Here is a 16,513-nt window from a genome sequence, read left to right as displayed (position 1 = left end):
TTGTCATTTTCAATTCTGACCGCCTAATTACAATTTTGGCGATTGGTATTGAATGTGGGTGGTCATTCCAGCTGGATTACGGCAGGCTCAAGGAGCCTGTCGGCCAGTCAGAGACATGCCCGCAATCCCAATGGGCGGCATTACCGCCATTGGGATTACAATGCTTGGGTTCCCACACTGAGTGAAAGTTTATTGCATAATTAATAAAAACAATAACAATCATGGAAATTCAAAACCAGCCAATTTCTTGAAACAGAGACATCACTCAATTTGAACAGATACAATATAAAAGTAATTTAAAGACATTGTACGGTACAAGAACCATGAAATCTCATATATTCTATTCTGTTCATAACTTAGGGGGTCATTACGATGGCGGAAGGCCCACCACCACCATCCATGCGGTGGCGGGTCCTCTGCCATTAGACAGCAGTTTTCCCTCCGCCATCGTATTATCGTTCCGGTACTCAGGGGGTCGTAAAGACCTCCCGTCACCGTTCTGCCACAGGCAATCGTTCTGATTGCCTGGTGAAGTGGTCAGCATGTGTAAAATAGTGGCGGTTCCTAGCAGGCACTGTCCCCCATATTATGATACTGGCCACAGCCAGCCTTTCTGTGGCGTGTAAACCGCCATTGAAAGGCTGGCGGAGAAGGCGTTCCGGGCCCCATTGCGGGCCCCCATTGTGTTGGGGGAGTGGTGGTGCAATGTTGGGGTACCCATGGTACCCCCTACATTTCACTGCACTACGTGGCTTAGCAAAGTGCAATGTTAGATTAATGTTGTGCCCTAAGAGGCATACTATAATTGCTCGGCGCCACATTCTCACTCCTATTTCCTTGAAAGTTTGTTTTAACAATGTGTCCCTCTTGCCGAAATCTGTGGCAGGTATATAGTAATGTTTCAGTGACATAGCCACATAGTATATAGTGTTGTGTTTGCCAGTTTTTCACTTATGTCGGCGTCCCATCCTTAGTTGGACAGCAACCAAATCATAACATAAGTAGTCAATCCTTCACTACTGGCATTAAACGAGTCGTTAGGTAATATTGTGGTTCGATTTTATTATACCAATTAATAATCGACCAGGCATGATTTTTATTTGCAATCGCCTCCTCGTCAAATAAAAATGATAACATTTTAGTATTTCTAACCAAATGTTCAAATTGCAAGGATTTAAAAGTATTTAGGCTCCCTGTTAAATATAGTCTCCCAACTCTGACATACTCTTTCTCATTTATTTCTTGCCAGCACAAATCTGCAGGAGAGCCGGGATCGGATATAAAAAGTGAAAATAAACATTTGAAAAATGTGGATTCTCTCACCAAAGATTGGATCAACAATACAAACTCTAATCCAACATTGGTGTGCCCTGCATTCCTCTGGATCTTAAATACTTTTTTGAAAACTTTTATTTGTAAATTCTCAAGGAGTTTTCTATCTTCTAACTGGAAAATAATTAAACCATCGATGAGCGAGGGAATCTGTTTTGCCTTCATAACCTTCAGTAAGTGTTTGTGACTCAGGCTTACCAGCTTATCTTTCAGTGATCTAAAAGGAGAGGGAGGTTGATTTGGCCTTTAGGTTAATAACATGTTGTTTAAAATTCATTCTATTGTCCAACATAATTCCTGAGTATTCATACTGCTTTACTGATTCAATTGCTAACCCATTGATTTCCCATATTTTCTTGTCTGATTTATTTGATCCTGTCATCATATTTTTATTTCATACTAGCTTACCCGCCGCGCGTTGCTGCGATCTCAGAAGAAAGGAAATTTAAGGAAGCTTGTTATGATAACATTCAATTTACATTGTGTCAGTTTTATTGAACATTTCAAAGTGTTGTTTTAATTCTGTTTTTTTATTAGAGTGCTTGTGGATACACAATATTTTTAGTTTTTCCGTCTGGTGCGTAAACGAATAAATCAGAAGGTTTTCCGACGCGTGAGCTGGCCACGTGCAGTTGTCCATGTGAGAAGCACGGATTCTCCAAATCTAGTCCACACACTTGCAGTGATTGTCCTTGTGCTTTGTTGATGGTCAGTGCAAAAGCGAGTCAGTATTGGAAAGATTATGAGCGCCCTGGGTTGCCGGGGGGGCCGATATTAAACACATTTTTCTTTTTTTTTTGCCAGAAACCTTCGCGGGAGTGTACTCAACAACTTCCTAAAGTTTTATGCCGATCGGATGAATGGAGTAGTAATGCATAAAGGACAAACTGACATACTTTGGTTTTTATATATATAGATAGATTCATTTGAAGACAATTGACTACAATATATTGATTAAATGATGCTGCCAGTATTTTAACCCCTATTGGTGTGTAGCTTAATAATATGGTGTCATCTGATTATTGCTAAAATCTGCAAAGTTTGGAGAGTGTGCATTAATATTTTGCAGATAGTGTGGTAAATCGGCCATAACCAGGTTAAAAAGACATGGGGTAAGTACACAGCCTTGTTTGAGGGTACTATGTGTGTCCAGACAGCATATAGTACAACCTCCATCACCCAATTAAACCTGCACCCATGTATTTGAGTACAGCAATGTGATCATATCTAATAGCTGCTTCGGTACACCCCATGCTGATAGCTTTGCCCAAAGTAAATTACAAGGAACTGAATCAAATGCAGCTTTTAGATCGACAAAACAAATATAGAGGTTTTCCATGGGCTTTCCCTAGCAGGACCCCCATCTCTCTGAGGCTTCTGGTTGGGGCCGCGGGGGCATCGTGAGATGCCTGCCAAGCATTGCAGGGATGAATCACAATCTTCCATTTCTCTATGGAAGCTTGTGCTACGTCCAGTTTATGCCGACAGCACAAGCGCCAATAGGGAAATAGGAGTATGTCACCGCACATGGTGCAGTCGCATTGTGATTCTGTGGTGAGGACCGCCAACATAGGTCAGTTGGTCCCGTTTCCACAATGATGTTGATCGGAGGCAACTCCGACCAACATCATAATTGGGTCCAAAGTTTTGTTGTGGTATTAACAGTCCAACTCAAATTCGGATATGTGTTGGATTGTAACTAAAAGTAATGCAAAGCTTTGCAATGCACTGTCTTGGTTACTTTGCATAAAAGGGGCGTTCCTTGGATTTTGCATGGGTGTGAACACCCATGGGAAATCGCTATCCAAAAAGAACAGTGGACAGTGAATTGCAACCCTTGAGTCAGGCGTAACAAGGAGAACATTTTTTCATTTCTTTGTCTTTTTCCCTTTCTGCATGCGTCCTGCATTCTGCAGAACACATTAAAACATACAAAGAGGAAAACACCTTATAGCATAGTTTTTGTAAAGGGAGGAACCCTGTCCTCTACAAAATACTATGCTTATCACAATGGGTGTCTGTGTTTGTGCATGACAGCATAAAGTGTGCATGTGTAGTGAGAGCAGAAGAGTGTCACACCTTAGTAGATATGGTGCTGTTTTGCTCTTTCTCGTTCACTCAATACAACACACTCAACGTAACTTGCTGGACTGCATTGCTTGATTTCTTAGAAAATGTATTGTCTACATCAAACTTCACAATTAAACATGGGCTAGGTTAGAAATATAATGGTCAGTGGAGTGAAGTTCAGTGTCAGGTAATGACTGGTCTGACTTACTTTTTTAGAGGCAGGTATTAGGAGCTCTGTATCGAAATAGTGTTGCCCATTATACTCTAGTAAGGCAAAAGGCTAAATGAACAAATGTATACCAGCCAAAGCTAGTCCTATTCAACCATTTAGTGATGTAAAGGAGGTCACATAATAGCTCTGTGTTGTTTAGTGTTGTTTTAGAGTGAATTGTTAATTCTGATACTGGAAAGTTGCATCTCCACTCCACTATAGACTCACAGAATCAACCCCTGCATCGTCTTTGCCATTGTGTGCTTATACATACCACACAATGACTGAGAATTAAAACAACTTGTAGTTTTTGCTTAAACTTACCAATTAAAAAGATGGCTTCAGATGTAGATTTCCCATAGAGCTGCTCCACGTACTTTGGCATAAAAGACATCATGCCAGCATAAGCGAGAAATTGCATTACAGTCACACAGAGGAATAATACGTAAACTGAGTTACGGAAAAGGCTTCTTAGGAATCGTAAAAAATCTGTAATGGTAGAGAAAAACATTATTATAACTCACAAGGGGAATGAACACATAAGTGCTAATGAAGCAAATCACTGTTTTCAGTTTAAAAAATATCTTGCCAGATCAAGCAACCTTTTGGCTGAGTATATTTATTGTCCTCAATGATAAAGCAGTGTTTGGTTCGAACACCTTTCTGCAACAATAAGGTGAAAGCAGATTTTTGGAGATGGTAATGTGATAAAAGCATTTGCTTTGTGGCACTTGTCTGTGATATTTTAAATGTGTATTATGGTATTATTGCTACTCTTGTGTTATGTTGTATTTTTTGTGTGGTGCCATTGTGTTGTTTATATGCTGTATCGCTGTGTTAACGTTTATTATGTGTTGGGTCTTTAGATTGTATCACTTTTGGGTTTGGTGGTGCGTAGCTGTTTTGTGTTATTGTGTAGCAGTTGTGGTGATGTTGCATTATATTGTTTTTGTTGTTTCAGTGTGTTGTGCTTTGATTCGAGTGTTTTGTTGTACTGTACTAACATGCCTTCTAATGTTTTGATGGGTTGGTACATTTACAATATATTGTGTTCTGTAGTCAATTCAATTCAATAATATGTTATCCATATTCATTTAGTTTTAACCATAAAAGATTGTATTAACTCAAACATTACATGCATAAAAATATCAATAAAATTGCTATATTAAGACAGACATGCAATAGTTCATAAAGTATTTAAACTACATCAAAATCATTTGTCTTCTGAAGCTAATAGTGCAATTAACAAATATATCCTTTAAAACACATTGATACACATGCGGTTGCTGTAAAAATAGCAAACAAGGTTACATTTCCTGAAACCACATTTATTTATTATTGTTCTTATATAAGATATTCGTTCCACTTTATAAGATTTTCAAAACAATACATCAAGTATCGTAGTTTGCATAGAAATTCCATCACAGGTCAACGACGAGATCACATGACTATTCACCTATTATTGGAAATGCTACTTTAAAATTAATTCTGTAAAGTTGAAAACATGCATAAAACTACCTATGAGCAAAATAAGTAATTTTAGACAGATAAAACTGCATGCCATCTGTAATTAAACATATGAGATAAGCAACATTCGAAACCTTTTAAAATTGCCCTTGCCTCAGACATTTTCACTAAAAGGGTCTCCAATTCATTATTGGGAGCCTGACACAAAGGATCAGGCCCACTAAAACAGGCTGGTTGTCCAAATTAAAAATACCTTTTCAATGTAAGCTAACCATGGGATATGGTGCGCACAATCTAGAGCGAAACAGTCCAATGAAAGCAGATAATTGAATGCCTTTTCTGGTTGGGTGCTTTAGTCCACACGGCATGCCATAACAAAAGAGGGCATAACCTGGCAAGATCTTGAAGACATTTTAGGCGTAGTTCTAAATGACTTATCAGGTTTTACCAACTTGTTAGAACCACAGAGAGTCTCTTAAGCACAGTATTTTCAACTTTTTGGAGGATTACACAGTCAACGTAGCCCCAAACGCCAGCTCTTTAACTCGCCACAAATACGCATTTTGAATGATAGACTATACACATTTCCTCAAGAGGTTTATGGTCAAGTATTTTTGGCAAATTTACATTTTGATTCCACTGAGTTAACAAACTGTTGCTTCCTTATATCTTTCAGATGTAACCAATTCCCTTTTGGATCAAGCTGTACCACAAGATAAGTAAAAGTATGCTCGTTCTTTCTGCCAAGTACATTATGAGCTCATGTTTTAGTACCCCTTGGTCCACAAGTCATAGTGAAGGATTTGGCCAAATGTATTTTTAAATCACGCTCTTCCATATATTTTCCATAAAGCAGAATAGAAATGGCACGAGCACCAGCCTTGACCATATCCAAACCTTTTGAGATAAGGTGAGCTTCCAGGCCATTGATATATAAATGATATAGAATGGGATATAACACACACCCCTGTCTCACATCTCTTTCTATCATAAATGGAATGGAGCCTTTCCCATTCAACTCAAACCTCAATGTAGTATAAGCATTTGAATATACTTACCATGATTTATGTTTATTATTGTCTTTTGAAAAGTTTTTGTTGATTTGTGCAATTACTAGAGAAATTGTAAAGGAGGGTGAGCTGCTGTGAGGAGTGAAATTATATGTCATAGTATTTCGTGCTGGGATTGGTTGGTTGGTGTTCTTTCATTCTGGGATTAGTTGGTGATGTCACTGTGCCACGCAGGGTTAGATCACAGATATTGCACTGGAATTTGTTTCTCATTGATGAACAAGTTAATTGATCGATTCATAACTAGATCAATAAAAAGATTTGTTTTGTCAGGTCGAAATGGCAACTTAAAACTGCACACTCAGGCTGCAATGACAGACCTGAGACAAGTTTGAAGGATACTTTAATGGGTGCCACAATCAGTGCTGCAGGCCAACTAATTCATTCAACAACAACAAAGTGGCCAGATAGATTGATGTAATGTATTGTAACCACACCTAGCCAATAATCCTAAGCGGGCATACTTTCCATTTAGTAATTTTTACTTATTTCATAATTTTTCAAAACATTTAGATATGTCCTGACATAAAAATACTCAAATAGCAGCATTCACATGTGACACAAAAGTGAAAATAAACATTTTACAAACAGTGTAAATAAGGCAAACTCATGGAAACACCATATACAAACGAAAAAAGAGAGAAGAAAAGATGCCTCTTAATCATTCATTTCATAGGGCACCAGTCCTGGTAACAAAAAACAAAAAGACAAACAAGCGGCTGTTCACTCCTTTCTGTAGGCCTGCTTATTTGGATGTGCTGGAAGTTCGTATTTACAAGAGTCTAGTAACAGAGGAACTAAATCCTAAATTGCAGTCCTGTGACACCCTCTCTAGATCCTGTTCCAGCACAGGGTCAACGCGTTTCGAACCCGGACTTTGTTTTGGGGTTCTCCTCAGGACTTGGACTGGACACTGGCCTTCACTGTGGGACATACAAACAAATATAAAATTGGTGTAAGGAAAGGCTAAACAAATTGCACTAACTCAGACTTCAACACCATTTTCATCCACCTAAATGTACCTGTCATTCTGTAAGTCTTCCCAAACCAGCAGTGTGAAGTTCGTGGGGAAGAGAAGGCACTCTGCAAATAAATCCAGGAACCACATCAGTATTCCATTTTAGCAGTAACAAACATGACTGAAATTCCATGTCTGGTTCTCTTATCCATACCTCAAAAACAAATGGCTTGGGGCACGCTGCGCGATGACTTATGGGCAACGTAGTCCTGCAACCGGTAATATTACATATTTAGTCAAAGGTTCCATGTGTACATGCCATTTCCGATCAAGGTAAAAGTGGATTGTATTCGCACGTACCTCCGGACTTCTTGCTTAATAAAATCCAATCGTGTAAACTTCCTAACTGTTATATCGTGTGGCAGTTCTTCAGTGCGTGTATCTAGATCTGTGATATACAAAAATGTGAAAATGTACTGCTGGCGTTACACTGCAAGCCTAATGTGCATTACTGTTTCGCAGGCGTGGTTTTATACAGGCGAGTTTGCTTACTTCTTCTGCACTTGTCAGTTCATCCGTTTCTCTTCCAGATTGCCGACCAGCTGACAGCTTCAGCACCCGGCGCCGCTACACAATACGTAAGATAAACGTATGCGTGCTGGTTATATTAGAAAGAGTTTTCTGGCTCGCTGGGGCACTTGGTAATTGTAGTGTACACCTTTTTGCCGCTTAATGATTGTCTAAAAAGATGCACAGGATAGCACTTTGCAAACAATTTATTGAACTGGAATTGATGAGGTAAGCAAGAGACAAAACTTTTCCATTTGCCAGACACCATATGAAATACATTTTCCACTCGCGATGTTATAATACTCATAAATGGGATTATCTTAGGTTGCTCAGCTCAGAGATTTCATTGAGACCGGTGAAAGCTGTGTGAAATTTCATTATCAGAAAGGCCTCTTTTTGGGCTTAGGATAGTCCAATTGAAGTCATTGGGACCATGGTTAAATTCCATGAAATGGGAAACTAATGGAGCTGTCAGCACTTTGTTCTGTACCCTGGAACGATGTTGAATAATCCGATGTCGCACTTCCTGTGTTAGTTTGCCAATGTAGATTTTTTGACAAGGGCACACAATTGCATATATAACATATTTAGATTTGCAATTTGTAAAGTGATCATGTTTCCAGAAACTTGTGCCAACCGTGAACAATGTGCCTTCAACTGTGTTATTACATACCGAACATGTTCCACATTTATAATGCCCTTAGACTGGACTAAGACCAAACAACGTACTTTGGGTCTCTTTTTTCACTGGAGGGTGTGTCGAGGTGATTTGTTGCCCTATGCTGCATTTTTTTTTTTAGAGCAAACAGAGGTTTTACAATGTTGGGGATAGCGTCTTCCACTAGATGCCAATGGTTTCGGATAATTTTCTGCACTGGTTGTGTATGAGGACCGAATGTGGAAACGCACACAATGTGTTCAGTTGGTGGTTTCTGCTTCTTCTCCAATAAATGTTCCCTTGGGGTCCAGCGTGCTCTTTTCATAGAGTGTTTGACGAGTTTGCGCGGATATCCTCTTTCTTGTAACTTTTGGCATAAAGCCATTCCGTGTGTCTCAAAGTCTTCTGCCATAGAGCAGTTCCACCTTACCCTTAGGAATTGTCCATAGAGGAGGTTATTTTTGAGATTTCTTGGATGGTAACTCCGATAATGTAATGCATTGTTTTTGTCAGTTTTTTTCAGATACAAGGAGGATATTAGTCCATCGGGAGTAGATCTTATTTCCACATCCAGAAAGGATAACGATTTGCAGTCATAGGTCAAGCTAAATTTGATGTCTTTGCTACGGTTGTTCAACCATACATGGAATTCTTCCAAGGTCATTGCTGATCCTTCCCAAATGCACCAGACATCATCGATATACCTGAGCCATTGTTTTATGTGTATTTTGTATGGGATGTTGTTGTAGACATACTTATCTTCATATTGTGCCATGTACAGAACCGCCATCGCAGGAGCAAAGGGACAACCCATCGCTGTCCCCTTCACCTGGAGGAACAGCTCATCTTCAAACATGAAAAAGTTTTTTTTCAGTGCCAGGGATGCAAAGCGCAATATGAGGTCCGTCGGTACTCTGGGGAGGCGGGGTCTTTTTTCAAGGTACAACTCGATCGCTTTCAATCCATCTTGTTGAGGGATTTGCGTATATAAAGACGCTACATTCATTGTCACGAGGATCTGGGTTGCAGGGTCGAATTGAAATCCTTCTACTTTATTGATGAATTCCATGGTATCCCATATGTCCCTTAGGTTAACATGGGACCTGCCTTGTAACATCTTACTAGTGGGTATTTTCTTGTTTAACCATCCTGTGTTCCTTTGACTGTTTGTGTATTCACTGTTTGGATTTGGAGTGACAGGAGCTGGGGTAGTGCCGTCACCCTAGTCTTAAGGGGGATTGAGGTGTTTCCCGGTTTTCCTGGGTGACTCCTAGCCAGGCTAAATAGACATTTCTGCATTTAAATGGGTTATAGGAGTTTTCACTAGCAACTGAATAGGCTGTGTCTGCTCAGCACAATGTTGTCTCCACCTGCTATACTGAAGCTGGACCAAGGAGGACCGAGCTGTGCTTTACTGAGTTCAGAGACTCTTGCAACAAAGAATAAAAGTAGAAAATGGGGTATAAATATTAGGCCTCTGGAATAAAGAGGCACCTCTGCGAAGGAAGAAAAGTTGAAGAGCTGTCAGCAGGAGATTGCCCCTTTGCTGTGTGTTGCTTTGCTGGGTTGACCTGTGCTTTCCTCTTGTTCTTAAATTTCCGGGAAACAAAGATTTTACCAACAGCTTCCTTGAACTCCACTGCTGGGAGTTCTGTCTACCAGGAAGTGCCTGTTCCAGTACTGGGCCTCTTGAGGTTGTTCTTGCTGCTGGGAGCTGTGAAAGCGCAACAAAACTAAAAAAATCAATGCATGGCCCTTCCAGAGCCTGTTTTTCTGATGCTACACTGCCGAGCGGGAGGAATGTCCACGCTTCTCTGACGTGCAGCCAAAGAATCGATGCTTTGCATGCCAGAGGCTGAAAAATAGGCTGCACATTGAGTCCCTTGAACTGACCCCTAAAGTACAAGATCACTGCAGCGAGTCGGTGCGAGCCCTGTTGTGCAGCTAGAAAAATCAATGCATTGTGGCACTGCAGCTGAAGAAATCGATGGAGCACCTGTTTCTGCCACTGCATTGACATAAATTGTGTCCCAGATTTCCACGCATCGCACCTGTGCAGCAAGTTTTCCCATGCACCACCCACAAACCAGAACGTTCTTGGAATCGACGCATCTCTTTGCCCTGCAGTCCAGATTCAACTCATTACTTCTCCTGCATTCAGCCGAACTGCCACATCCCCTCCACAAGCACTCAAGAAGTGATGCATCACTGTGTTTTTCTCTGCTTCTCCTCCCTGCGACTGTTTTGCCTTGTGAATTTTGACCCATTTGAGGTACTTTGCCTAAAAGCCTTGCATCCTTAGTTTTCTATGAACAGAATCATTTAAAACCTTTTAAAAGTCATATTTTGAATTGTATATGTTGGATTTTTGTTGTTTTGCTCCTATTTTGGTTTAAATAAAGACACTTTATTTTTCCATACCGGTGTAGTGTCCATTTGTAGTGTTTTCACTGGGTTACTATGCGTCTGGGTGCAAATACTTTACACATTGCCTTTGGGATAAGCCTGTCTGCTTGTGCCAAGCTACCAAGAGAGTGAGCAGGGGTTATCTAAAGTGTGTAACTCTCTCATCCTGATTAGAAGAAAGGGTCCACCTTTGGACCAAGGAGCATACCTCTGCCCGCATTTCTAACACAGCCAAATGCTCATATTTATAAAAAGTGAGAAGTATTTATTTATATCGCTACCCACGAAAAGGAAAAATACAACATTCACAAAGAACCACACATTCCACCTGGGGTCGGGGCTCAAGTGTTTTCTTGGTGGATCCGTGATCCAGTTCCTCCTTCTGTTAGTACTAATGGTTATACCACATTCGCTATTGGCAAAATCTATGATATGCCCCAATAGCAGTCCAAGCCTTAGGAGTCCACTGTTACCCAATTCTCACAGTCAACATTGTTCCAGCACTGCAGCGCTAATTGTCAGCAAGTTCCTCCTGGCTCCAAGCCAATCTAACCTGTACCTCGCAGGTTCAACGCAACCGAATTTCCTTAGAGTGCCCATTCAATGGGTGCTGGAGTGAAAGAAGTTAATTGAGGTGAGTTAGCAGGTTGCCCTAAGCGGTAGGTGAGTATTCACTCACAGTCACGCATATGCAGCGACCTGAGGTTCTCTATGACTCCTTTTCACTGGGTAATTCCCTGGTTCTGCTCGCAATGGGAGGGGGTGATGACACATTGCTTCTGGCAGGAACCCTTCATCTCGTGCAGGTGCACATGGTCCACAGCGGCCTCACTCCTGAAACCAATTAATTCAACCAGGTTTCACAACTTGTTGGCCCCGGGAATCCCCTCTGGCTTACAGGTTCACCGTATATTTACAATGCATGGACTCTAGTTCAATCGGCACAGTTAAGTCCTTGGTGTCAACCCTTCCTGTCATATGGGGTCTTGTGGTACTGCCAGACACTGGCAATGGCCCTTAAATTACAGCATTATTTTCACAGCAGCCCCTCCTGACACACAGAGACACCTTTCTCCCACTGCACATAGGCTCTGGCCCAAATGGCGCAGCAATGCACATTGCTTAATTCACTGCAATCCTCCTACATCAACTTCAGTGTGGACATGGGCAGTGACCGAGTCAGTGCATTAGCCAGCACCTCACACCTCGCAGAAGGAGTATACTGAATAGAGCTCTTCACTCTCCTCAGTCCCTCCTATGCTCTTCTCTTCCTCACAGGGCACACTTATCTTGACATGCAGACAGGCACTGTTGCTCATGGCTTCGGGACAGGTGCTATTGGATTCCCTAGGTGATGTCCCCTCATCCATCAGGTAGACTAGCAGGCCTTGGCCTCCATTCCTGGTTAAAGGCAGAGGTCCTGCAGAACTTCCCCTCCTCACACAGTCTGTCTGGCTGTTTGGCAAATGACAGGTTTTGGGTTCTCAAATTCCCCTTTTTATAGACCATTTCCAGTCATCAAATGCAATTTAGAGTTTGAGTCTTTGAAGTATATGTTGGGGGGTCTGGTTCTGTTCAAGTGCTCATTCCTCTGCCCTCCTCTTCTGCTTGGAAGCAGTTTGTCACAGTAGGAGTGACTCCAAAGTGCTGACAGCCCCACAACACAGGCCATGGGAGTGATTATAATTCACACCTGGATATCAGCCAGAGTGATATGTGTAGCAAAAGCTTAGCCCAGGGCACAAACCCTTTCATTTATGATTCTCTTATTAACCCCATCTCCTTCTTGAGATGTTCCTAGGCCCCTTCCTTGTGGCCTTTTAATGAAACAAAGAGTACCCTTTGAGGCGTATGGGGGGGAGCCTAACTCTCCCCTCTCTAGTATGTGTCCCAGCCAGCGCCCAGGAATGCAGCAATACACAAATCTTTCTGGGGGGATTTCGCTAACTCCTTTTCATGTTTCACCACACAGGCCTGAGTAAATGGAACCCGGGACCTTCCATGTATTGTACCATCCATATGCACAAACAAACCCAGTTCTTGTGTACAGCCTACACACATTCCACAGCACTCTATCCTTCATGTCCTGTACACTCACAGGCACACAAACATACAGCACATACATTTAAAATACACATACTGCACACCACTACATCCTTCATGTGCTGCACCATCCACAGGCACACATACATCCAGCAAATGCCCTCACCATGTATGCCCTGCTCAGAACTGCATTACCCCTGTATTCTACCATACCTAGGTACACAGCGACATAGCACAAATACACCACATAGGTGCTTTATAGCACTTCACAACAAACTGATGTAGGCCAAGGTTAAGTTAAGCACATAGCAGCTGAACTTTGAATATTAGTGAGCTTGCTTGTCTTACACCAATGACATGGGTTAAAAAGGACCTGTTCAATCTTACTGGGCACTACACTGTACGCTGCCTCCACTGTACTCATGATGCTTAACTCCTGGTGTAGTCAGTAGCCTTCCCCCATTATGAGGGTAGTGCTTTTGGTGCCCCTCTTCGTCCAACAAGACAGCAATCCATAAGACCAAACTATGTCACACACTCACGTATGATCCGGGTTTGCCTAGGAAAAGAAAAATCAATATTAGCGATTCAGTCATCAGCACAGTTGGACACTCAGGGCAGGGGTGTACATCCAATACCATGAACAGGACTTTTGCGTCCCAACAGACACCACTCCCATGTTAGAACACTTGAAACAAACCCCTAACTTGGAGAGGGTCGACGGTCAGATCTGTAAAACCGGAGAGAAAGTCCATCAGCGTTCCTGTGACTCAATATGTTGGGATTCTCTCCTTTCATATCCATTGCCATTTGAGCAGCTTATGATATGTTTGCACAACAAACCTAGTGCCAAACAAATAAGGGCAGAACTTACACAAAGTGCACACTTTTGCATAGCATTTCTTCCCAATAGTAGCCTAGTTCTGTTCTCTGGTGTATTTGGACATAATATTTGATTGGAAATATCAAGCTAAATAAATATTGACTTTTCAATATTGTGATGCATAAATATCATGATGCAGAAATAGCGTTGACAAAAGTATTTCTTTTTTATGTCAGTTATATCGTTTTCAAGAATATCAGTGTTGTTAATATCGTTTTCAAAAATGTAGTTGGAAATGATAGATTAGTTTGTTATTTTAATTTCTAAATTATAATTACATTTTTAATAGCACTTTATAGTGTTGTAGCGGGTTGTGAGGTTTGCAGCGTTACAGGGTGAGAATTTAATTAGGTATAATAAAATAATAATCATTTTCAATTAATATTATTTATTTAATTGATAATTAATTATGTAAATTGGTTAATTAATCTATGTTTAAGTTATATTTTAGGGGAGGGTTTTGGGGTTGTAGTGGTAAAGAGTGGGAAGTTGATTAAGTAATAATAATTACTAATTAATAGTTAAGTCATAATAAAAAATGAAATGATTTACAGTTATGTAAATTGTTTAATAATTATATTTTTATGTTATATTTTAGGTACAGTTTTTTTGGCTTATTTAGGCACGTGATGGGGAGTTAATTAAGAAATAATTGATTAATAATTATCTATTAATTTATTATTAACTATTTAAGTGACAGCTATTCAGTTCCTCATTGTGACATTTAGATCCCATTATTTCTTTCTTTATTTAATTTTTTTATGGATATTTGGTGAGACATAATTATGAGTAGCAGCTCGCTCTAGACACCGGCACCCACTGTGGGAGAGAGCGAGTCATCACAAACGAATTGGGGGAATATATATATATATGTAAAACACAAAGGTAGCTCCCAATAGAATAGTCCACAGGTCAGTATTCTTCGGTCTTTTATTTGATGAAAAGTTGCATACTTAAAAGGCAAGAAACATTGCATCAAGTCTTGTTCCGCCAGAGGCATTTTGGGTGTTCGTCCCCTTTGTCAATAGCGATGCCTGCACCTCACAGTATGGTTTGTGCACTGATATTTGAACATTAGGACCTACCCTCAGTGAGCGAGGCTACTTCCGCAGCCCTCTTGTCCTTGTAGTGCTGCCGTGTCTTACTCAAGTGAATCCATCTTGCCAAAGTGCACCAAATTGTTCAGAAAGTAAAACCCCAAGTAAAATAGCTGAATATCAAGGAGACGATAGGTCCAAAAGGGATGAGTTCTGTGACACATAGAAGGAGTTCCCAACCTTAGAGGACATAGGACAGCAGGCCAAAGCCCAGGAAGCTGGTGACACCTCAGGAGATAACCTCATTTATTGGGAGAATGACCTCACCTATAGTGGGCTTAAGGCATCTGGACATGCAGCAACACGTGTTTGTGGTCCCCCAATAGTACAGGGCCTTCCTACTGGGTTGGTTCATAAATTTCCCCAGGCAGGACATCTGGGGGAAGACATGACCTTTATTAGGCTTGTCAACTTTTGCTGTGACCAAATGAGGACAGTCTCTGATGTATTACCTGTCAGGCCAGTGGGAAACAGTGAAAACGTTAATAGCCCCCCTGAATCCGTAACCTCTTTTGAAAGGGTGGGCTTCAAAATTGTAGGACCCTTGGACACTAAAACTGAATTGGGCAACATGTTTATAATGGTTGCGGTGGCTCCTGCCTCTAGATACCCAGAGGTTATCCCTCTGAGAACTATGACTGCACATGCAGGGGCTAGGGCCCAGATAGAGATTTTTAACTGAGTATGGTTCCCCGAAATAAGTGGTGTCAGACAGGGGAACCAACTTCATGTTAACAAACATTACATCCATGTGGTAAGAGTTTGGAGTAACATACATGCTCCCCACACCCTTCAAGCCCAATACTTGTTATATAACTTATATATATAGCTTGTTATATAACTAAATCAGACCCTAAAAGGTATCTTTATGGGCCTGCTTGAGCCCAAGAGGCAGAAGTGGGAAGTACTCTTCCCTTGCCTGCTCCTTCCCTATGAGGAGGTGCCACAGACAGAAGTTGGGTTCAGCTAATTCAGACTACTTTTTGAATGCCCTGTTAGGGGACCTCTCCGTTTAGACAAGGAGGGATGGAAGCAAACTCCCAAGACAGCCCTCACACAGGATGTGTATAAGCACAAGTTTGTCCTCGGAAGCCACATAACCAAGTCCTGGAAGAAGGCTTCTAAGAAACTGGAGGCTAGCAAGAAAGTCATTAAACTCTTGTATGAACAGTAGGCCACTGTGGTGGAGTTTCAACATGGCTGGAAGGTATGGGTTATGGAGCCAATGGAGTCCAGGGCCCTCTAAGACAATTAGACAGGACCCTATGAGGTTATTGAGAGGTAGGGAGAGATCATCTACTTGGTGGACCTCAAGACAACCAAAAAAACAAAAAAAAACATAAAGGTACTCAACATCAATCGCCTCAAACCCACCATGAGAGGTATGAGGCTACCATCCTGTCAGTGACAGATGAAGGGTATGAAGAGAAGAGTGAACGTCTCCCAGAACTCCTCGCATCCAAAAGGATAGGCGGCTCAGTGGAAGATGTCAACCTCCCAAATACCCTTTCCCTAGAACTGTGGAGGGTCTGCCACCATGATGTATTTGGACAGTTTAACTCCCTGTTTTTCCTTACTACTGGACTTACACACTAGTGTACATAAGATATAGGCGCTGGGAACACCCAGCCTATCAAAAACAGAATATACTGGCTGTCAGACAACGTGAAGGCCAGCATCAAGGAGGAAGCTTCCAAGATGTTGGAAAGTGACTGAACACTACAGTAGCCCATAGTCTAGCCCAGTTG

At 41.3% G+C, this 16,513-nt stretch overlaps 1 protein-coding gene across 3 annotated transcripts in view; it reads right to left on the bottom strand.

Annotated features, from left to right (window-relative positions):
• LOC144813848 (solute carrier organic anion transporter family member 1A2-like) overlaps window positions 1-16,513 on the bottom strand; it is a 1,137,838-nt gene that overhangs the window by 435,880 nt on the left and 685,445 nt on the right. For all 3 annotated transcript variants that reach the window (XM_078674057.1, XM_078674059.1, XM_078674058.1), the window contains exon 9: window positions 3,938-4,102. In XM_078674057.1, the coding sequence (XP_078530183.1) occupies window positions 3,938-4,102 (165 nt within the window). The remainder of the gene's footprint in view (window positions 1-3,937; window positions 4,103-16,513) is intronic.

The sequence above is a fragment of the Lissotriton helveticus genome, chromosome 1_1 (assembly GCF_964261635.1).
Source record: "Lissotriton helveticus chromosome 1_1, aLisHel1.1, whole genome shotgun sequence".
In the NCBI taxonomy this organism is placed as follows: domain Eukaryota; kingdom Metazoa; phylum Chordata; class Amphibia; order Caudata; family Salamandridae; genus Lissotriton; species Lissotriton helveticus.
Note: the sequence above shows the minus strand (reverse complement) of the source record. Positions and strands in the feature narration are given on the sequence as shown.